This window comes from Lissotriton vulgaris, chromosome 1_1 (assembly GCF_964263255.1).
Source record: "Lissotriton vulgaris chromosome 1_1, aLisVul1.2, whole genome shotgun sequence".
NCBI classification, from domain to species: Eukaryota; Metazoa; Chordata; class Amphibia; order Caudata; family Salamandridae; genus Lissotriton; species Lissotriton vulgaris.
In genome coordinates, this window is record NC_141685.1 from 1,431,013,665 (window position 1) to 1,431,037,498 (window position 23,834).

The 23,834-nt window shown below is 47.0% G+C and overlaps 1 protein-coding gene across 1 annotated transcript in view; it reads left to right on the forward strand.

The window, feature by feature from the left end:
* Positions 1-23,834, forward strand: part of GTSE1 (G2 and S-phase expressed 1) — a 263,570-nt gene that overhangs the window by 194,059 nt on the left and 45,677 nt on the right. The window contains exon 9 of the mRNA XM_086967246.1: positions 6,507-6,755. Within this exon, the coding sequence (XP_086823372.1) occupies positions 6,507-6,755 (249 nt within the window). The remainder of the gene's footprint in view (positions 1-6,506; positions 6,756-23,834) is intronic.

Here is a 23,834-nt window from a genome sequence, read left to right on the forward strand (position 1 = left end):
ATCAAGCTGTCCCAGTCCAGGGCGCGGATGATCTTGATTGCCCCGGAATGGCCCAGGCAGTGGTGGTTCAGGGACCTGCTTCACCGGTCTCGCCTTCCTCACATACGGCTGCCGTGCAGGCCTGACCTTGTCACGAAGTTCGGGGGGCAGATGTTGCACCCCAACCGCTCGTCTTTGAGTTTGGCGGCATGGCTCCTGAGAGAGTGCAATATGGCCATTTAAATCTACCTGAATATTGCATGGACATACTGAAGGAGGCTAAGCGACCTTCCACTCGAACTTCCTATGCTTTCAAGTGGAAGAGGTTTTGCATCTGGTGCAAGTCCAAGAATTATGACCCGACAACGTGTAAGGAAGACGTCATCCTTCCGTATCTTCTGCATCTGGCGCAGTCTGGCCTTAATGTCCATTCCATTGAGGTTCATCTTGCTGCGCTGACTGCCTACAGGAAATGCCCTTCACAGACTTCCTTCTTTCAGATCCCTATGATCAAAGATTTTTTGAAAGGGTTGAAGAAAGTGTTCCCTCCTGTCCGGCTTCCTTCGCCTTCATAGGAATTGAATGTGGTGCTGTCCAGATTGATGAAGGAGCCTTTTGAACCTATTCATAAGGCTTCGTTGCAGCACCTGTCCTGGAAGGCGGCGTTCCTCGTGGCCATGGCATCGGCCCGCAGGGTGAGTAAAATTCAGGTGTTGTGTTACCAAGAACATTATACTGTATTTCATGCTGCTAAGGTTGTTATGCGTACTCACCCTAAATTTCTTCCAAAGGTTATCTCTGATTTCCATGTTAACCAGACCATAACTTTACCTACGTTTTTTCAGCATCCTTCATCTCCAGCGGAAAGGTCTCTGCATTCCCTGGATGTGAGGAGGGTGTTGAAATTCTATCTGGATAAATCCAAGGATATTTGTAGGTCAGACCAATTGTTTATCAATTATGGATCAGTCAGGACGGGTCTTGCTACCTCTAAACAGTCCATCTCTAGGTGGATTGTGTCCTGCATACAACTGTGTTACCAAAAAGCTAATAAGACCTTAGGGGGTAGACCTAAGGCTCATTCCACCAGGGGCAAAGCTGCCACGACAGCTTTGCTCCGTAATGTTCCAATTGCAGAAATCTGCAAGGCGGCCACTTGGAAGTCGGTCCATACCTTTGCTAAGCATTACTGCCTGGACACTGATGCCAGGGCAGACGCTCAGGTTGGGCAGGCTTCGCTACGAAATCTGTTCGCACAATAGTGGTGTTATTTCTCGTTTCTCCACCGCCGCTGTGGTGTGGGGATGGGCTTGCCATTCTATTAACTAGAGATCCCCTACTACAGAAGGAGTAGTTTCTGTCCTGTAACTCCAGTTCTGTAGTAGGGGTATCTCTGTTAGTCATAAGCGCCCGCCCTCCTCCCTGGTGGAGAGATATTCATGTAAGGAATGCTACAGGTCTGGCGTGTTACGCCTTCAAAAAGAACTGAAAGTAAAAGGGACCTGCAGTGCATTCTGGGATACTGTGAAGTTCTCTTAAGTGCACAGTATCCTGTTCTGAGCCACATAATGGCAGCCTATGGGGCTTGTCTGTCCATGTCTTCCTCTATCATTCCAGAGGGTTTTTACTGCTAAAGCAAGGGAAATCTGGACAGACTTTGCTGTTTGTTGATTTTTGGTGGAATTTCTAGTTGAAATACTGGACAGTGTAGCCTGGTTATATAGGCTGCATTATCTGTCTTTAATTCTCTCTTAAGTGTCTGTGCAGTTCTGCATTTTTCGACACCTTAAGAGATTATTTTTGTTTGCTCCGGGTTACACGCACATGGGCGGGACTATTCACTAGATTATGACTATAACAGAGATACCCCTACTACAGAACTTGAATTACAGGACAGAAACTACTCCTTCCTCGCCCTGAAGGCATCCAGAAACAACTGTACAACCAGAGAGTGATGATACAGACAACACAACAATGATGTTCTACATCAACAAACGGGGAGGAACACAATCAGTCGCACTATCCAACCTAGCGCAGGAAATAGGGAGATGGGCCATCCCACTCAAAATAGACCTGCTAGCCATACACCTACCAGGGAAGGACCATATGGTAGCAGACTGGCTCAGCAGACAGACTTCAGCATCCCACGAGTGAGAGCTCAATGCACAGGAAACGCAAAGGCTATTTACGAGGTGGGTAACACCGACGATAGACCTATTTGAAACCCACCAGAATGCAAAATGCCGATACTTCTTATTCTGGCAACCAGAAGAACGATCAGACAAAAGAGAAAAAACTGCCCTGTATGGTCTAATAGATGGCCTCAACGAGGTCCACTATATTAAGTGGCGTACCCAGAACCCACGAGGGACACTTCAAAAATACATTGGCTCCGATTTATCAAAATTATATTTTATTTTAAAGTTCATTTTTCTTGTGAATAGGTTGGAACAATCCAATGAATAAATATGTCCATAAATATAAAAAAAGGCAGCAAAGCAAAATTAACAGTGGAACGATCCCAGAGGTATGCCCCATGGATAAGCTGGTCTAAAACATTTGCCTACGCTTTTCCCCCCGATACTGCTGATACACAGGGTACTCAACAAGTGCAGAACCAGCAACATGACACTGATCCTGGTGGCACCTCAGTGGGCCAGGCAGACCTGGTACTCACAAATAATGGATATGGCACAGGGAGCACCCCACAAGTTTGGGAAAAGAAAAGACTTACTCTCCATGCAAAACGGAGAGGTACTACACCCAGAGCCAGAAAGCCTCAGCCTGGTGGCATGCCTCCTGAAGACATAGTTTGCACATTTAAGGTTACCTCAGAGCACCCTGCGGGTGCTACGAGAGGCGAGGAGACCTAGCACACGAAGGTGCTATGTGGCAAAATGGAAGAGGTTCACACAACGGTGCAGCAAGAAGAAACTACACAAGAAGATGACATGGGAATCAACTGTGCTAAGATATCTCATGCACCTGCTGAAAGCAAAACTAAGTTCATCCTTGATAAGAGTACACCTAGCAGCGATAGTAGCCTATACAAGAGGAGAGACAGGTAAGAGCTTCTTTACATCACAAATAGTAAAGAGATTCCTGGAAGGGGCAAAAAGGATAGCACCACCTAAGAGGATGCCGCCACCGGCATGGAACCTTAATTTAGTCCTAACAGAGCTCATGAAAGTGCCCTTTGAACCCATCCATAAGGCCTCCCTACAAATGCTGACAATGAAGACAGCCTTTCTGGTGTCAATCACCTCGCTGCGCAGGGTAAGCGAACTACAAGAGCTAACACTGCAAGAACCCTACATTCAAATACACAATGATAGGGTGGTAATGAGAACTGACCCACACCTTATGCCACAGGTGGTGTCAAGGTTTCACATGAACCAAACAATGCAGATATCCAGTTTCTTTCAGAAACCATCCACAAGCGCAGAGAGGGCACTGCACACTCTGGACGCTACAAGAGCAGTGATGCATTACATGGAAAGAACTAAGAAGCACAGAAAAACAAAACAGTACTTTGTGTCCTTCGCAAGCAGTTTCCTGGGTAGACCAGTAAGAAAGGGAACCATCGCACGATGGATCGCACAAACTATACAATTCTGCCACAAACAGGCAGGCCAAGAACTAGCAGAAGCCGCACAAGCCCACTACCAGGAAGAAGGGAGCAACAATAGCTTTCCTGGCTAACACACCCATTCAAGACATATGCCTGGTGGCAACATGGGCTTCGGTGCACACGTTCACTATGCACTACTGTGTGGATATACAAATGAACAAGGAAGCACAAGTAGGACAAAGTGCTTCAACACATATTCAACAACCAACGCTCATCTTCCACCCAGGCACCACAAACATAACCAACCGCTACAAAGTCTATGCACAGCATAGTGAATCCAGGAAGATTCATGCTGCAAAACGAATAGTTTCTTACCTGTCGGTGTAGTTTTGCAGCTTGAAGATCTTTCTGGATTCACTAGCGAACCCACCCACCTCTGCCAGAAAGATGAGTCAGGAGAAGGTGGTAATACAAGGACAATATAGAAACAGACACCTTAAGGGACAAAGCGGAAAAATCACTTAACTGAAGAAGAAATAGAAAACATTGCCAAAAGATTCACAAACCGAACACAAAACAAGAAAAAAGAATCCGAAAATAACGCCCAAAGGTGGGAGCTTCCGCAGGAAGTGTGCCGACGTCACAGGAAGTACACCAAAATGTGGGACGTCGACGCCCACCCGGGCTATAAAAAATAAATAATTTCTGGACCCAACCACTAGATCACAGAATAATGCACAGCATAGTGAATCCAGAAAGATCTTCAAGCTGCAAAACTACACCGACCGGTAAGAAACTATTAGTTCTATGCAAGTCTTGTAGTAGCTTCCTTTTTGGCTGACAGTCACTCTTGCATCCTGAGTCTGCCTTTCTATAGTCCTTCATTTCACTTAATCTGAACTGTCTACTTTATCCCCCAGTGCTTGCAACTGTTCTACATAGTGGCAGGGCCTTCCTGGACATTTTGAACCTCCTCTTTAAACCTGTGACCCCTTTTTATGGTCTAACTTGACCTAACAATTGTGTGAGTCACCAGGAGAGGTCTTTAGCTCCACCCACATGTTGGTAGTCAGGACCACATGTTTTAATTGGTGGAAATTGTGTGCTTCCACAAAAGTTCTTGCCCTTCCCACATCTATGATCATTTTGCTTTTATCTAACTTTCAGGGACACACACACATGGCATTGTAATGCTATTTAAGTAACTTGTGTTTTTTTTTTCTTTGGCACAGAGGAAAGAAGGGCCATTAACTTGCCTTAATATTAATCTCTGGCTTGACAGTGCATTCATATGGCAGACCTATAGACTTTGCCAATACTAATTTCCTCATGCAAGCCAAACTACCCAAGGCACTACCCAAACTTAGGTTCTGTATTTGTTTTCATTGCATTCACCAGTTTTCAGCTTTTGCAGTCATGTCTGCCACATTCCCGATACCAGGACCTCAGACATTAGCAGATTGGCACAAAGCATTTATGTGGCATTGGGATCTCTTTATTTGATCTGCCTGTGGCCTTGTTTCAAACTTTATTTTATCGGACAAGTATTGTAGACTTCATCTTGTTATGCTCCTGGCCTACTATAGACTAGTACCACTCAGCTCAGTGTATGGTGCCATTGTTTCCAAGTACCCTTCAAACATGTTAATCTGGGTCTTTGCTATGTCTTGCTCTAGGCTGACCCCTCTGGTCACATGAAGTGTCACTAGGCTTGCAAATATTATTGGAATCTGCCTCCCTGGGGTTGTGTATGTTTTTTTTTTTCTTCATTTATTTTATTTATTTTTGCTTTAAGGGCCTATTTTCCAGAGGAAGATTGACATTGCTTCAGATGTAGTCATTCTTGGTCTCCAGGCACAGGCGGGTCGCCCAAAAAACAACTAGGACCTTGTTGAATCTCTTCTTACTGTAGTGTCAAAAGATTCCCACTTATATAAATTGTGGTAGGCATGTGTTATGTCTGTCGTTGCACAGAAATACTTGTTACTAAAGACGGGGGTCTCTAGACAAAGAATACACGTCAAATAATCAACATGTGCTAAATAGACCATATGTTCTTTGTCCAGCCAGACAGAATTTATTCAAACAATATTTATGGTGAAATAAATGTACAAGTGGAGCGCAACCTGCAACTCACACATACAAAACAAGAAAGAAAATTGGAGGGAGGGGGTTCAGGCAAGGAGAAGGGAGGTCTGTTTTCTAGTAATCAGTAGACAGACTTGATTGTGTGTTAGTACCATTGTGCATTACATTCACAGTATTTGGAGCCATATGGTACATTGGTGTTGACGTTTCAATCCCTTAACTCAGATACATGGGATCATCTTCAGTACAGTGATTTATGAACATGCCTGTCTTGAAATAATTTGTGAACACCCGGAGAATGCCTGGAGATTGCACTTCCAGAATAGGGTGCAGGTTCTACCGGTGCGTGGGTCCGGGTATGGCTAAGTCGGTCGCTTTCCATCAAGGTGGGCAAATGCCCACGAATTTGTGGCTGTCAGTTGTTTATCTGATTCCATCTGCATAATCAGGTTTTTTGGCTTCCTACAGAACCTGGCTCTGTTCTTTGAGTTGGTGATTCAATGTTACAAGAATGTTCTAGTAGCAAAACATGGATTTCTTTTCTTATTCCACCGTCCCAACTAATTCAATAGAAAATCAATATGCATGCACCACAAATTAAAATCCTCTTTAGTTAATTCTTGCTTTATTCAATTGTCACCCAGTTGTTACAAATAAGAAATGTTCCTCATGTTATAAAATGTAGTGTTAAAACCTCAGCTAAACTCCTTTGACTGTTTTAATCTCCATTTAACATTGCTTCTGTCCTAAAATGTAGAAGAAAAGGGGTAAAGAGTCTAAAGATTTAGGTGGTCTTTGTCTTTCTCTTATGCTGCTTGTAAAACATATTTCATGAATTTGAAATAAACTGGCTATATTTTTCTTGTAGTGGTGTTGCTTTTACCACCCCTCTTAGACCGCCATCTATTGGGACACAGCAAAATTCTACTTCAAGTACTAGAACTGTTTCAGTTCTCTCCAGTACAAAGCGTGCCTCTGCTTTACCTACTCAGTTTGGCCGAACATTGTCTTCCATCCCATCAGTGACACCTAAAACACTGCCTAGATCTTTTTCCTCGCCACACCTCCTGGATCCCGAATTCACAAGGCCATCCTCAATAAAAGCATTGAAAAATGGGTAAGCTTCTTCAGATATGTATGCATCTACATGAAAGATTATGTTGGATTTTGCAATCATGAGACCCTGTACACCTTTTTTTCTAGTCTGATACTGCCTTTATTTGATGTGGGTAATAAGGGTACCAGTTGGTAAAATGTCAACCCTCAATGATAGAGTGGATTAAGTAATGCTGTCTGGTTTAAAGGCTCCCTGTAAAGAGTGAGCCAGATGACACTAATTATCATTCTATGTCCTATATTTCACTATTAATATCGAAGATCTAGTTCTTCCTTCTAGGTCAGTAAGTTGGATCTGTTGCCAGTCTGTCCCTGTAGTTTTTCTCTTCTTTTGAAGATCTGTCCTATGTTTTCTTTTTTCTACTTGAAAATTTGGTATTTGTCAAAGTACCCGTCACAATGAATGTGCTCTTGATGCATGTTATTAGTATACTTGCTACTCTTCATCTGCTAGCCAAGGTACAGCAAGAAAGCTTACAGGACCTTAAAACCCGAATCTCCAGACTGGAGGTAAGAGCGGACGATTTGGAAGGACGCTCTAGACGTAGTAATATTTGCGTGATTAATTTCCAGAGGGGTATAACCTAGTGCAGTACATAGTCATGGCTCAAGTCATTCCCACCGGATGCTGGACTCACGCCCTTTTTCTCAGTGGAGAGATCCCACAGAGTCCTAGGTCAGCAGCTCCTGCCGGGGACGTCACCACGACGGATGTATGACGTTACAACGCATACCTTTACAACGCATTTTTTTACAACGCAACATCCATTACAACGCATTCCGTTACAATGCATGCCATTACAACAAATTTTTTAAAACTACCTTTACAACGCATGCCATTACAACGCATACTACCTTTACAACGCATAACATTACATTGCATTTAAGGTAAGTATTGGATAGTGTAGGGGTAAAAATTACTAGGGTAAGTGTTGGATAGTGTAGGGGTAAAAATTACTATTCTAACTCCAGGGGGTGCAACAGTAGGGTAAGTGTTGGATAGTGTAGGGGTAAAAATTACTATTCTAACTCCAGGGGGTGCAGCAGTAGGGTAAGTGTTGGATAGTGTAAGGGTACTATGCGTTGTAGTGTAATGCGTTGTAGTGTAATGCGTTGTAGTGTAATGCGTTGTAGTGTAATGCGTTGTAGTGTAATGCGTTGTAGTGTAATGCGTTGTAGTGTAATGCGTTGTAGTGTAATGCGTTGTAGTGTAATGCGTTGTAGTGTAATGCGTTGTAGTGTAATGCGTTGTAATGGTTGCGTTGTAATGGATGTTGCGTTGTAAAAGTTTTGTTGTAATGGTAGTGCGTTGTAAAGGTTGTTTCCCATCCACGACTGCTGCTCCTGAAACAACTCCACTTTCGGGACAGGGACGCGGTGCTGGGAGCGGCCAGGCAGCATGGACCGCTCCATGTGGAGACCAGCAACTAATGAATTTCCCAGACTATTCCAGAGCAGTCCAGTTCCAACAAACATCCTTCCTGGAAGTAAAACGAGCACTCCCTCAAAGAGGTATCCAATATTCCTTACTCTTTCCAGCCCGTCTCGGTTGTGCACGAGGGTGGCCAGAAATTCTTTACATACCCGAAGGGAGCGCTCAATTGGCTGGAACTCCATGTGCTGGGCAAGATGCACTGGGAAACGCCCAGAACCACACAGGATATGCAAAGTAGGCGCTGGCGGGGGAAAAGAATCAAGCAGCGAAAAAAACGTGCCTAATCCTGACCACCGATCTCCCGGATCTTGAGGAAATAATGGCAGAACACAATAGGGCACTTCAAGCAGTGACAGAACTGGATACCCCGTCCACAAACTCGCAAGACGAGGAGGGCCCTGAAGGACTGGGTTTTTGCTAAGACCCAGCGGTGCCAGGGATAACACCTAAAACCTTCGTGTGTAACCTGTTCCGGCGTACAAATGACAGAGACACGGGACACTTCCTTCGGCGTCAAAGATTCGAGGTTTATTACTGCAGGGAACACAGAAGTCACAGGAAGTACAACATGTGCAAGTTCGAGGAGTCTGCTTCCAATTGTATCTGTGGATCGCTCTTCTTATACAGTTTTCGAGCATAGGATAACATGGTGCACAAAGGATTACAACTTGGTTCCCATCGTAAAGATCATAGGGTGTCACTTTCATGTATTCAGAGCCCAGAACATAATCACAGTAACATTTGGCAGTTCCCAACTGTAAAAGTACATCTTCCCACCATTAATACATTACTTTCAGTAGTAAACGAATCGAGGAAAGGACAGAAACAGGTGCAGAGGAAGACGAGGACATTGAACAGAACGAAAAGGGTGTAACAGGGGTGGTACCAGGAAACACGAGTTGCAGGCATCAAAGAGGGTGCGCCTAATGAATGCACAACTGAGACAATAGACCGACGCGGCCAGATGAGCCTTGAGCGGGGCCATCTGCCTTAGTGTCATCCCCCTCATCATAAAGACACCTTCAAAGGAAAAGTGGCTTCCGCAAGAGCTTGGGAATCCCAGGGTCGCGAAGCGGACAGCGTCCGTTCGCTGGCTACTTGAGGGCAAGAAACAAAATGGATGCCGTATCTAAGATGGAACCCGTAGGTTCAGATGAAGAAACCCACGAAACGAACGGTTCAGGTTAGCACAGCGAAAACGCGTACACCCACTAAACTCGTCATTTGCGATTCATAGATATCAGACTCGACCATATTCGTGAGAGTTAAAAACACCACTTACAATTGTCACGGAACCTCAGACTTTCGTTTTGCCCTCATGTAGGCAAGCACTAGTCGGAATCATAATCGATCTCGATATTCATCAGACCGTCTAGATGCTGTTGCAACATAATTCTGTCCATCAGAGTTTCTTTGGTAACAGGCGGCTGCCTTATACACGTCGTAGCACGTAGGCCACATAAGGCAGGACCACACTGCACACAAAGACAACACGTGAACAGGAATGCTACAACAACCCCGATGATCATCAGAATCTTCCAACCCCAAGTCGACATTAGGCCCCAAAACCACCCGAGAAGCGTCCAATCCCCTACGTCCATGTGTATGGACTCAGAGATTTTGTGCAACTTCGAGATGGCTTGATAGACAGTCAGAGCGTTGTCTGGAATGAAAATACAACGGCTCGAATGGATCACCTTACATACTCCACCTCGATCTGCTAAGACAACGTCTAAAACCATACGATTTTGTAACGTCATCAACCTATCCGCCTGAAGCTCTGCTGTAATATTACCAAGGGCACTGGCAGTGATATTAGCAGTCGATTCCACCACTCGAGTCAACAGTCTCAGGTTCCTATTATTAACCATAGGTCCCCAAAACGGAAAGAAACCCTTGAAAAAGTCTCCTGCCTCTTGACCGGCAGTGTCCTCTTTGCTAATCACGCCCCTCACAACTCTAGTCTTGTGGTAATCTGAGGAAACCGTGAAAGTCGGTGGCAACAAGTTTGCAATATAACAGGTGCCCGCGAAGTCCAGGGGAAACCATGTATACGCACGGTCGTAACAGACAAAGTACGTACCCTTGGCAGTCAGGAGAACAGGGGAAGAGAGCATTGGTAAGACATACGTCTCAGAGCAAGCACTCTCTCCAAGGTGAGCTCTCGGGCTTCGGCCACGGCCTTTCAGACAGAAGTTACCACGGTGGGGTAAGCTCCATATTGGAGACGAGCTTCTAAGCTGTCTTTCGCCCACGAGCGCACTATACTCAACCTCACTCAGATCCCTATAAGCTCGCACCTCTTCCTCTGGGATGAGCGACGGCTCATAGATATCCCTATCTAAATCAGCAATCGCTATTGCCAAAGGCTTATGGTACGGACCGGGACCAAAGTGGGGAGAACGTGGCTCTCGATTGGGGTAAGAATCTAGTGCGCTTCGAAACATTGTTTGGAATGCTCGAGCTGAACCCTGGGAACTATAAGGAAGGACCAGGTACGGAATTCCCTTATCGGTGGTATGCGGCATTAACCCACACACCCAACAATTGGTAGTGTTAACCACCAACTGATGCTGATGAAGGAGCTGAACGAAGGAATTGTTCATGAATTCCGCACGTCTAACCTGCTCGTGTTGTGGTAAGATATGGAAGGAATGAGGAGAAACAGTGGAGGTAAGTTTAGGTTCAGAAGAAGGGGTAGGTGAGGCAGTAGGCAACAATGACTGTATCATGTAATACACCCCACCCACCAATAACGAGGAAACGGTTAGGAATAAAAGGAACATCTGAAACATGAAACATTTTGTATGTGCAATTCTGCGCAACTCGAATCTATGGGCCTGAGCCTTTTCCAATTCTGACAGCTTCGAGAAAGCCATCCTCTAAAACCGTCCGATGATGAGACAGAGTTCTGTTGATCAGTCAATTGTTCAGATGTTGAGTTTTGTGATGACAAATGTTCAACAATGTCGTTCTGCTGCACTGAGGTCTCTCCGACAGGCTGAGCATCGCTAAAAGGAACGAAAGTCGGCACAGTTTCAACTTCAGACGACGCGATGCCCTTCCTCACTCACAAGTCTGCTGGTAAAGGTATAGGTACCTTTTTGGTATGGGTGGCATGCACCCAGTTCTTACGCCCTTCCAAACTAACAGCAGTCCTCGTGGCAAGGAGCACTTGGTAGGGTCCCGTAAAACGAGGCTCAAGGTTGTGCTTCCGGGCAAAATTCCTCGTCCGCACCCAGTCTCCGGGCTGGAGCTGGTGGCCTGGACCCTCTGTATGCGTCGGCAGTGCTTCAAAGACCTGTTGGTGAATTAACCTCAGTTTAGCAGTCCGATCATGAAGATAATCGATCAACATTGGGTACTCAAGATCAGAGAACACACTGGGTCTAGGGACCCCCCAAACATTTGCAGGGCGGCCGAACACAATCTCATAGGGACTGAGCCCTACTCGGGAGTGTACAGTCGCCCTTGTTGACAGAAGAGCTAAGGGCAAAGCGTCAGGCCACGAGAGACCAGTCGTAGCCTGAATCTTCGCTAGTTTCAGTTTAAGGGTGCCATTATACCCTTCAACCAAACCTGCTGACTGGGGATGATTGGCGCTGTGGAATTTCTGTGTAATTCCAAGGCCTTTACACACATTCTTCATCACACTCCCCACAAACTCACTTCCGTTATCAGACAATACAATCCGTGGCATTCCATACCGAGGAAAGTGTTCCTTCAGTAGGATTTTTGCAGTGGACAGAGCAGTGTTGTCTTTAAGAGGGTAGGCTTCGATCCATCGGGAGAATGCGCAAACCTCAACTAAAACGTACTTCAGGTTATTGCATCGCTCCATATGGATGAAGTCTGGCTGAATCACCTCAAAGGGACATGAAGGGGGAGCAAAATGGCCAGGAGGTGTAGGGGTTCCCTTACCAGGGTTGTACATCATACATATCATACAATTCCTCACCAATCTCTCAGCACACTTGGTGATACCATCATTCTTCCATACAGGGGACAACCACTTGCAGATACCTTTCGCACTAATATGTGCCAAGCCGTGTGCCATCGTCACGACAGCTAGCACATACGCATCCGGCAACATCCACCTCTTATGCTCCGACAAATCAATCCAGCAGCCATTTGCATCCAACTTTCCCGTACTCCCTTTCCACTTCGTCTTTTCAGTTTCGGTGGCCTCATTCTGAATCGCTTTCACACTCTCGATAGTGTCTTCACACATACCCGTTTCTGTAGGCCACCTTACCGAACTTGTCACATACATTCTAGTGCTGAGGTTCCTGGCAGTCTCCTTAGCAACTTCATCCGCAAACGCATTGCCACGACCAACATCATCCGTCACCTTACGGTGCGCACTACATTTAATAATCGCCACCTGCTCGGGCAATGTAAGTGCATCCAAAAGATCATTCACCAGCTGTCCATGCTGGATCTTCGTACCATGCGATGTCATGAAACCTCTCTCTCTCCACAATCGTCCGAAGCTATGGGCAACGCCAAATGCGTATTGGCTGTCCGTAAACACATTCACCCGTTTCCCTTTCGACAACACACACGCTCTAGTCAAGGCAATCAGCTCTGCCGCCTGTGCAGAATTCTGATTCAGTCTCGTAGTCTCCACAACCATACTCCACGTCACCACAGCATACGCAGTCGTTACATCACCATTCGGCAACTTAAAACACGACCCATCCACGTACAAGGTACCATCGGGGTCTTCCAATGGGGTATTTTTCAAATCAACACGACCTTTCGTTTCCTCCTCAGTTCGTAAGTAGCAGTCATGAGGTGCTACATCGTCTGATTCCATACTAATTGGCAACAAAGTCGCCTGGTTCAGGACATTACAACGTTTTATTTGAATGTGACTTGCCAAAAGCGTCAACTCATACCCAGACAACCTTGCACTCGTCAGGTGTTGGGTCTTCGTACGATTCAAGAGTGTCAACTGCATGCGGAACCTTCACCGTAAGCATATTATCCATGACCAATCCTGCAGATTGTCGGATGGACACCGCAGCTGCCGCTGTTGCTCTCAAACAACTCGGCAATGCTCTAGCTACTGGGTCCAAGGTCGAGGAAAAATATGCACATGGACGCTGCTTACTACCAAATTGTTGCGTCAAGACACTCAACGCACAACCTTCCCTCTCGTGAACGTATAGTGTAAACGGCTTACTGTAGTCAGGGGTACCTAACACAGGAGCCGAACACAACGCGTCACGTAATTCAGAAAAACTTTTCTGACATTCTTCCGTCCATGGCAAAGGAGTTGGAACATCCTTGCACGTAAGAGCCACCAATGGTTTCGCTAGCAATGAAAAATTTGGAATCCATTGCCTGCAGTATGACGTGATACCTAAAAAGGCACGCACATCTCTCTGAGTTGTTAGCACAGTCATTCGGGCAATTGCCGCAATTCTCTCTGGGGTCAACCTTCTTCCCTCCTTTGACAATAAGTGACCTAGATAGGTTACTTCTTGACAACAATATTGCAGTTTAGAAGGTGACACCTTGTGATGTAAGTCACAGAGATGCTGCAACAACGACACCGTAGCAATTTTACAAATGTCCTGAGTATCTGCAGCCACCAATAAGTCGTCGGCGTATTGGATCAAGGCCGCACAAGCCGGCAACACAAACGCATCAAGTTGGCTCTTCAAGGCTTGGCTGTATATCGATGGACTCTCACAGTAGCCCTGAGGAGCGCATTTAAACCTAAAGCTGCGGCCACCAAGAGAGAAACCGAAAAGGTCTCTACTCTCCTCAGCAATCGGAATGCTGAAGAAAGCATTCTTCAGATCGATCACTGAGAACCAAGATGCAGAGGCTGGAATCAGAGTCAGTAGAGCTGTAATGTCAGGCACCACAGGGAACTGAGGAATCACAATTTTATTCACATCCCGTAAATCGATAACAGAACGATAAACAGGAGGTTTTGATGGATCAGTGCGCTTCAGAATGGGCAACACAGGACTATTGCACACGTTTCCCCGAGTCTCTTCAATTACATCCTTTTCAATCAAATCGTAGATGATAGCTAATAACGCTCGCTCTCCATCAAGGGAGATACGATAATGGGGAATACGTGGCAAACGCACATTAGATTTCAAGTGAACAACATAAGGGGAGATATCAAGCAGGCCCACGTCATTGGGACCTGTTGCCCACAAAGATGCAGGAAGAGAACTCAATTCCGGTGGAAGTTTATCGAGAGACAAGTACATAGGAGAGAACTCTCTCACCCAAAGTAAGCTTTACTCCCGCAGGAGAACAATACAGTCGCATACAGACGTTTTAGCAAATCCAGGCCCAAGAGATTTTCACCACAACCAGTAGTCAAAATCAAAGGAGCTTTCAGCTCACGTGGCCCAATTGCAAGGGGCAAAGGGCGCGAAACTGGATTGCTAACAGGGGCGCCAGAGAATCCAACGGAAACATTTGTTAAGCCAGACAAAGGTGCGCCAGGGAGTTTCGAATGCATGATGGAACTTTTCGCTGCACCAGTGTCCAACAGAAAAGGCTCAACGACGCCCGAAGTGGCAACTGCGACGTAAGGCCCTCTCTGATTAACCGGAACTGATACTACTCCCTCTCCTTGTCTATGGCTGTCCTAGTAATTACCGTTGTCAGTGCCCTGATCGACGTAATAATCGTCCACATTGTACTGCGCAGATCTTCCTTGCGATGATCCACGCTGATCGAAACAATTATTAGAATCTGAAGAATTATCAGAACGATCATTTTGAGCACCGCGGCCTCTACCACGTGATGCTTGTTGAGGACCACTACGACCTCCTCTAGATGAGTTACCACTATTGCGATCACGTAAAACTGGACAATCGAATTTTAAATGACCCTCTCCCCTACAATAGGCACACTGATTGTACCCCAACGAAGATCTCTGCGAAGAGGAGTCATTTCGTGATTGCGACCTATTCGACTGTGACTGCGATCGATTCCGCTGTTGCAAATCATTCTGATTCGAACGTGGAGGATACGCTTGTTGCAACACTTTAGTTTTGAGCTCTTTTGTCTTTTTGTCCGCACAATCATTTTCCTCTTTCTCCCTATTCTCATAATATTGTGCCATAGCCAATATTTGAGCAGAAGTGGAAACAGCCCACGCACTCTCCGAATTCCTTAATTTGTTGCTTAAGTCCGGCAACAAATTAGACACAAATTTGTCCACGAACAACCTCTGACCTCCCTCAGTGCCCATATCCTGACCACTATGATCAATGAATGCCTCCTCAAATCTCGTAAAGAAATCAGAGACACTCTCATCCTTCTTCTGTTTACAGGCGGACAATTTGTCCCAATTCACTTTCATAGCTGGCATAAGCGTTTTCATAAGGGTAATAATTCTCTGAGGGAGATTAGCAATCAACTGTTCGGGTTTAGCCCCACCAACTTGCAAGGCATCCGCAGCAAGAAGTGCAGCCCAGTCACCACCTAATTCTGCCGCATGATTTTCTTGACGAATTTTCACCCAAACCGGTTGCGGAACTACGTTACCGAACAACATATCGATGTCAGCAAGGTTCATAACCGTAGCATCCACTAGCTGCGACAATTCTTTATAGTATCCTGCAGGGTTTTTGCGAGGGTCGGGCAAAGTCTGCTTAACCTGCAAAACTTCCGATCGTTTCCACGGAAGATGTATCCACACTCTCTGAAAATATGGCGGAATAATGGGATTAGCATTAGGATCGCCAGGCATCCACACTGGTGGAACTTCGCGCATGGGATACTGACCAGGCGCTGCTGGCGGTTCCTCAATGTCTTCTAAAAACAATGCCCGAGGCATTATGGAAGGACGGAAAGATAGCAACTGCTCGACAGCACGTCGAACATTGCTACCCACCATTATTCCACTCGCAAACTGGAGCTGGAGATTAGATAGAGCAGTCAATACATCATCAGATGCATCAGCCGATATTTGATCACGTAAAAGCTTGCACATTTCCTCAAACACAAACCTCTGTGTCGGTATGTTAAATTGAGAAAACGTATCAAGTACTACACGTGGATGATTCCTAAGAGGGTATCTAATCCAACCCATCGCCATATTATATAGCGAATCACGTTCCCTGCTACCAGGAAGCTGACTTCGTCTTTGGGGACCTTCAGAACCAGCGGACTCAAGAACTGGTCCAAGAGAATCGAAAAAGTTAGCAGCAACAGAAGGAACTAGTCGAGCAGATGGGGTACTAGAGTAACACACCGGGGAAACAAGAGAAGTGTCGGGAACAGAAGAGACAGCAGGAGTAATCAGAACAGTAGAAACAGCGGGAGCAGGAGTATGAGGAAGTACAAGTGGGGGAGCAGTAGGGACGGGAGCAGGTAAGGGAGCAGGAACAGGTAAGGGAGCAGGAACAGGTTGGGGAACGGGAACAGGTTGGGGAACGGGAACAGGTTGGGGAACGGGAACAGGTTGGGGAACGGGAACAGGTTGGGGAACGGGAACAGGTTGGGGAACGGGAACAGGTTGGGGAACGGGAACAGGTTGGGGAACGGGAACAGGTTGGGGAACGGGAACAGGTTGGGGAACGGGAACAGGTTGGGGAACGGGAACAGGTTGGGGAACGGGAACAGGTTGGGGAACGGGAACAGGTTGGGGAACGGGAACGGGAACAGGTTGGGGAACGGGAACAGGTTGGGGAACGGGAACAGGTTGGGGAACGGGAACAGGTTGGGGAACGGGAACAGGTTGGGGAACGGGAACAGGTTGGGGAACGGGAACAGGTTGGGGAACGGGAACAGGTTGGGGAACGGGAACAGGTTGGGGAACGGGAACAGGTTGGGGAACGGGAACAGGTTGAGGAACAGGTTGGGGAACAGGAGCAGGCGGAGGAACAGGAACAGGGGAACCACAGGAAGTGTGGTACCCTGTGCGTACGGGGGTGGTGACTTCAAGAGATAGGACAACAAGGGGTCCTCTACTACGTCCTCCTTCTTATCCGTACCCGTCGGTAAAGCGGGGTAACACTTATCCACAGCCATGCGCAGCAACCTATCGAAAACTTCCTTTTCCTTTTCCTCCTTATCTCGCTGAAACTGCTCTGCGTTTCTTACCGTTGTGACGATCCCTTCTCTCTTATTACGTTTAAGCTGCTTAATTTCTTTCTGCTTGGCTTCTTTACGCCACAACCGAAAGGAATCTAACATGGCCGGCCTTGCTTTCCTTTGGAACAATTTAGCTTCAAGATTATCTAAAATCGGGGCCTCAAAACTACCATGAGGTGGCCAACTAAGGACACCGTCTTTTTTAGTGTAACAAACCCAACACTCATTGAATGTAATTGGACCCAAACCGTGTCGACTATACAATTCGTAAGTTGGAGTTCCAACCGGAGGTATCGGACACGAGTCCTCCAGTCGGGAATCTGCACCACAACCTCTAAAGCAACTGAACAAAGTACTACGGCCAGGCATCATGCACACTAACCGAGTTTCACAAACTTCAAGGGTTATAGGATTACAATGTCCCTGCAAAGAGCAAAAACCCTCGGTTTTTGGCGACTGCAGACGTCAAATAGCACAACAAAGAACAAAGTACTAAGAACCACAAATGCAATGGAACCATGCAACAACTAAGCACCCACAACAAAGGACTCTGGGAGCGACCCACAAATACTTAACTCAAAGATCAATGGCGTCACCAGAAAGGCCCGTCAATCGTCTCGCTGTACCAAGGTCTACGCCAGGCGCCAAAACAGGTCTACAGTCAAGGCAGCAGTCCGTCGCAGCCGTCAGGAGGCGGGGATCTTCGCGGGAAAAGTCGTCGGGCCACTTGTTTCGACAACAGGATCGATGAAGCGGGGTGCACCTTCTCTCGGAGATTTCACACGAAGTTCCTCACGATCGTCGGGCTTTGGACCGGTACCACTGATGCAGCCCCACGTTGGGCGCCAACTGAAGGACTGGGTTTTTGCTAAGACCCAGCGGTGCCAGGGATAACACCTAAAACCTTCGTGGGTAACCTGTTCCGGCATACAAATGAGAGGCACTGGACACTTCCTTCGGCGTCAAAGATTCGAGGTTTATTACTGCAGGGAACGCAGAAGTCACAGGAAGTACAACATGTGCAAGTTCGAGGAGTCTGCTTCCAATTGTATCTGTGGATCGCTCTTCTTATACAGTTTTCGAGCATAGGATAACATGGTGCACAAAGGATTACAACTTTGTTCCCATCGTAAAGATCATAGGGGGTCACTTTCATGTATTCAGAGCCCGGAACATAATCACAGTAACATTTGGCAGTTCCCAACTGTAAAAGTACATCTTCCCACCATTAATACATTCCTTTCAGTAGTAAACGAATCGAGGAAAGTACAGAAACAGGTGCAGAGGAAGACTAGGACAGTGAACAGAACGAAAAGGGTGTAAAAGGGGTGGTACCAGGAAACACGAGTTGCAGGCATCAAAGAGGGTGCGCCTAATGAATGCACAACTGAGACAATAGACCGACGCGGCCAGATGAGCCTCGAGCGGGGCCATCTGCCTTAGTGTCATCCCCCTCATCATAAAGACACCTTCAAAGGAAACGTGCCTTCCGCAAGAGCTTGGGAATCCCAGGGTCGCGAAGCGGACAGCGTCCGTTCGCTGGCTACTTGAGGGCAAGAAACAAAATGGATGCCGTATCTAAGATGGAACCCGTGGGTTCAGATGAAGAAACCCACGAAACAAACGAACGGTTCAGGTTAGCACAGCGGAAACGCGTACACCCACTAAACTCGTCATTTGCGATTCATAGATACCAGACTCGACCATATTCGTGCGAGTCAAAAACACCACTTACAATTGTCACGGAACCTCAGCCCACACATCTTCTCGTCACAGGATGAATCAAGCGAAACCAGCGTCTCCTGTGCAGACTCAATAGCACCACCAATGGTGACCCCCAGACAGCAGATACACTAATCTGAGAAAATAGCCATCTACACATCTGTCCACCACCCCTACCCCCCCTTTTCCCCACTCAATGTACCCGCGAGCGGTCATCTCGCATAGCTAATAAATCAGTGATTACATGGTAGGCGCAAAACCACCGCTTCCCTTACACTTCCCCTTTTCAGTGAAGCAAAGTGGGCCTCGCCACCCCCACACCTTGGACATACAGCACACCCAAGGCATGGAAAGCAGGATCACAGGTCCACAGTCCCCACAACACTTTAGAATTTGAGCTCCATGCTTAGTTTGGACTACTCACCCGAGAAGTTGGGGCCAGGTTCCCACACAGTTTTTTCTTCACCACTCAGTTACCTCTCATTACAGTAAGTATAACCCTATACAGGGCGGCCTGCCCCATGCAAAACTTTCCTGGGGGTGGGGGGGGGGGGGCTGGGGCTGGGGGGGAGGTCAGGAGCCACACAAGATGCTTTCCACCACATCCTCCCAGCGAAAGACGCACCACACCAGGATTAACATGGCAGACATTAATCTACTAACCCTTAATGTCCGTGGCATGCACACAGCGCGCAAGCGGTATGCAGTCTCCACCTATGCCAAGCATCAAAGCGTAGATAGTCCTATTGCAGGAAAGCCACCTCACAAAGCTTTAACTTGAGCACGCATGTGGAAACGCTGACGGGGCACTTTCTGCGCCACCGCATACTCTGCGTTTGACCGTGAGGCGCTGATATGGCTTCGGCCGTGGACTCTCATTTAAGAGAAACCCACAAAATAGTGGACCTGGAGGGTCGGTATGCACTCATGGAGGAGCTTCTAGATGGACAACCAACACTCCTCTGTAGCATTTATGCCCCGAATACTGAACAGGGTAAGTTGTGGGACCTGCTGTCAGCACAACTGGTTCAATTCACAATGTCACCCTGGGTATTAGGCAGTGACTAGAACTAGGTTTTGGATCTCTTTGGACCGGTCGCATCCCCTGGCCCCTTGCTCCGCTGTCTTCACTCAGGTTGAGCACTTCAAATTGTGGACGAAACAGTGGCTCCTGACGGATGCGTGGAGAAATTGGAACCCACAGTCTAGACTTTATTCATTTCTTTCAGTACCCCATAATCTGCGGGTGCGCCTTGAACAGTTTCTGTGTTAGTCAGCCATAATTCCCATGGTTCAGCAAACTGACTACCTTGGGAGAGTCTTCGGACCATGAGGCACAGCACCTAGCCCTCAAGCGGCTTCCCCCCCCCCCCCCACACACACACAGGTCCCCTCTTGCAAACTGCCACGCGAATGCTTGGAGGACCCCGTGTTTTGTCTTGACCAAGCAGATAACATTAAAGAATACTTAGAGAATAATGCACACATGGCGTCCACCATTGCGCTGGAATAGGACGCCTACAATGTGATCGCCAGCGAGGCATGCATCCGGCTGATCACGGGAATCCATAGGACGCTCGACCGACCCTGCTGGAAACCGAATCCGCACTAGCAGCTAGGACCAAGGCAGCAGACTCTGGGTCAGCATCTCCACAACAAGTCTCAGAAGCCAAGACTGCTTATGCGGAAGCACTCGTAGACTTGTGGAGATACATCTTTAAATGACATGCAATGAGAGAGCATAGAGAGGGGGACAAATCGGGGGCACTCCTAGCCTGCCTAGCCAGTCCGAACCAGGAGACACAGCCTATTACTGAAATAATAGAACCAATGGGGGGAGTGGAACACTCCAGTCTGATAGCCTACGGCTCTTACAGAACCATTATGCTATGATCTACAAATGCCCCGAACAAGCCAGCCAAAGATTTGCTGACCACTTCCTGACGCCCCTCCCATCCCACGGACCCCAACGGTGATCGTTCACTCCTAGACATTGAAATCGTACCAGCAGATGTGAAGCAGGCTATACGGGCTCTAGTGCGGAACAAAGCCCCGGGCCTGGATATCCTGCCCATGTATTATTACGGAATGTTTGCCACGCTTTTAGGGCCAAAACTGGCAGACCTGTACAACGCTGCATTGGAGGAGGGGGAACTACCCGGCTCTTTCCAGGAATCACTAATAGTTTCATTTCCCCGAAGCCTGAACGAGACCCGCCGCAACTAGCCTCATACCAGCCAATAACGCTGCTATCCACCGATTGCTGGATACTAGGCAAGATCCTCACAGATCTAGCCCAGACACTCCCACCATTAATACACCCAGACCAAAACTGGTTCGTGTCGAGAAGGAGCATCTCGCAAAACATACGCAGACTGTTCCAGGTCCAGGAGTGGGCACAGTTGCTACCCTCGGGCGGCTTATGTGATCCTGCACCTGGAAAAGTAATTTGATACCCTAACCTGGCCTTACCTTTTCAGGAGGCTCGAGATGATGGGGCTTGGACCAGTCTTCGGAGCATACGCAAAATTACTATATATGAAGCTCACATCCAGGGTGAGACTGGGAAAATCTATTTCATTGCCCCTTCCAATAGTGAGGGGCACCTGTCGGAGATGTCCCCTCTCTCCCCTACTGTTCATGATGGCGATGGAGCCTCTAGCGATCCGACTGCGCCGAGTGGGACAGAGCTGGGGCATGCCGATAGGCACCACGCTTAGTGTGTCCTTATATGCAGATGACCTGCTGCTGTATGTACGCGATAGCACGGCATGTCCCAGCCCCATCTGGAATACACTTGCGGAATTTGCAGCTGCGTCGGGCCTGAAAGTTAACCAGGAGAAATCTAAATAAACCTTTCTCCCATTGAGATGCATGCGGGCAGCTCGAATAGCCTGGATTGAACCAGCTGCACGCTATCTTGGTATCAGGCTCTACCATTCCCCCTCTGACTTATTTGAGGGCAATCATCGCAGAGCACTGGCTAGTACTAGAACCAGGGTAAAATTCTCGTTGAACTTGCCCCTAGCCCCATAGGCAAGATAGCACTGGCGAAAATGATCCTGGTGCCACAATTCCTGTATCACTTTGCTAACGTTACAGTCATTCCTCCTTCCGTGAACTAGATTCGTTATGTTCCCACATTTGGGGAAAAGGTTGTCGCATAGTAGCCCAAGCAAAACTGCAGCTGGCAACAGACCAAGGGGGATTTGGATGCCCTTCCTTTGAGGCCTTTTTCCTCTCGCTGCAGCTTCAATGGCTCTCTCGATGGATGGTGGGGCGACACCTGGAAGAGACTGCCTCAAAACAGGGCTTAATGACAGCGCAGGCTCTCTGCCGGCTGCTGCTCTCCCGGGGGGCTGCCCAATATAGACGCACCCCATACAGGTGGCCGTAGCACGGGCTTGCACTCTGCGCCTCCACCGCATGTCAGGCGGTATCCCTCTACACATCCCCTTGCTCCCCTTAGCTGGTTTACCCTGCAGTAAGGGCCAGTACTCCGCTTCGTCGCTCCAAGTCTGGACAAACATTTTGTTTCTTGAGGTGGGATCCCTGTTTGCGGAGGGCTAACTGCTCCCATTCAGCCAGCTAGTGAAAGAGACTGGCCTACCCCGCCCGTTTCTAGGTCTTTTGCCGCCCTAGGCGAGAATTGAAAAATGCCGCCCTCACCCTTTTACTACCATCACTCTCTCCCCCGGTCATCCAGGCTAGAAGAAAAACGCATCAAACATTAAATGCCACTGACATTCACAACAAAATAAACACTGAAAACTGGACAGGCTGATGGATGGCTCCGCTTGTTCTCTGACTCTCTCCCAGTCTCTGCATTGCCAGTCCTCATTAATTTTCTGACCCCTCTCACCCAAGACTGAATTGCAAGTGGCTGGAGTGGCTTAGTGGGTGAAGAAAAGGATGATGCACAGTTTAGTTACCTGTGGCTGAATTTAATAGAAAGATCCCACTTGTGCCTTTTTTTGTTTTTCCCTGTGAGATGTTCTGAGTTTGATGGGTATTCCCAGACCTAGAACTCGTGCTCAGGTTGCAGTATGACTTAAGCTGCTTCTCACTGAGGAAGGAGGCCCTTTAAGGCAGACACCAGTTCGGGGTTACTTGTGTTCTCATACAGGTGGGATCTGTTCTATTAGTTCATACTTTACTGCTCCTATTAGAAAATGACTATGTATGTTTTGAATATGTCCTGCATCAATCTGTATGGGCATTTTGGGCTATTTGATCAATTGGTTTGAAACCCAGATTTGTTTCCAGCGGATGAGAATAATTCAAACATTTAATTCATAAACTTTTTCTTTAATGTCTTGGCTATGAGTAAATAAATGTACTCTTGAAAACTGGGTAACGTTTCTGCTGGAAGGAGAATTGCTTTGTTGGATGCCTATATTTTTAAAGGCATTATTAGTACCTGTGGAGAGTGAAAAAATTGTTACCTGAGGAAACTGTCTTTATGAAGACAGTGCGGAAAACACGTTCCTTTTAGTACTTGCACCTCGAGGCCTAAACGTCTACAAAGGTACAACGATTCGGAATACAGATTGTCACTTCCACGCACGCCTTTCAGTCTACCTTAACGAGATTATAAGGGAAAGGTTTCAAAGACACGTTTTTTCTCTTTCACTAGATGAAAGGGAATAATTGACCCAGTTTGGTATTTAAGCAATTTGTGTTCCCTTTTATTATACACTTATGAATTTATGAAATGCAATAACATGTAAAAGCAAATTTGTACTCAGAATTATGCCAAAGTCTGGTTTTTTTTTTTTTTTTTTTTTTTTTTTTTTACAGGCGAGTGCATTTAATGTACTCGCTGTTCTTTATTTTCGTTTTTAT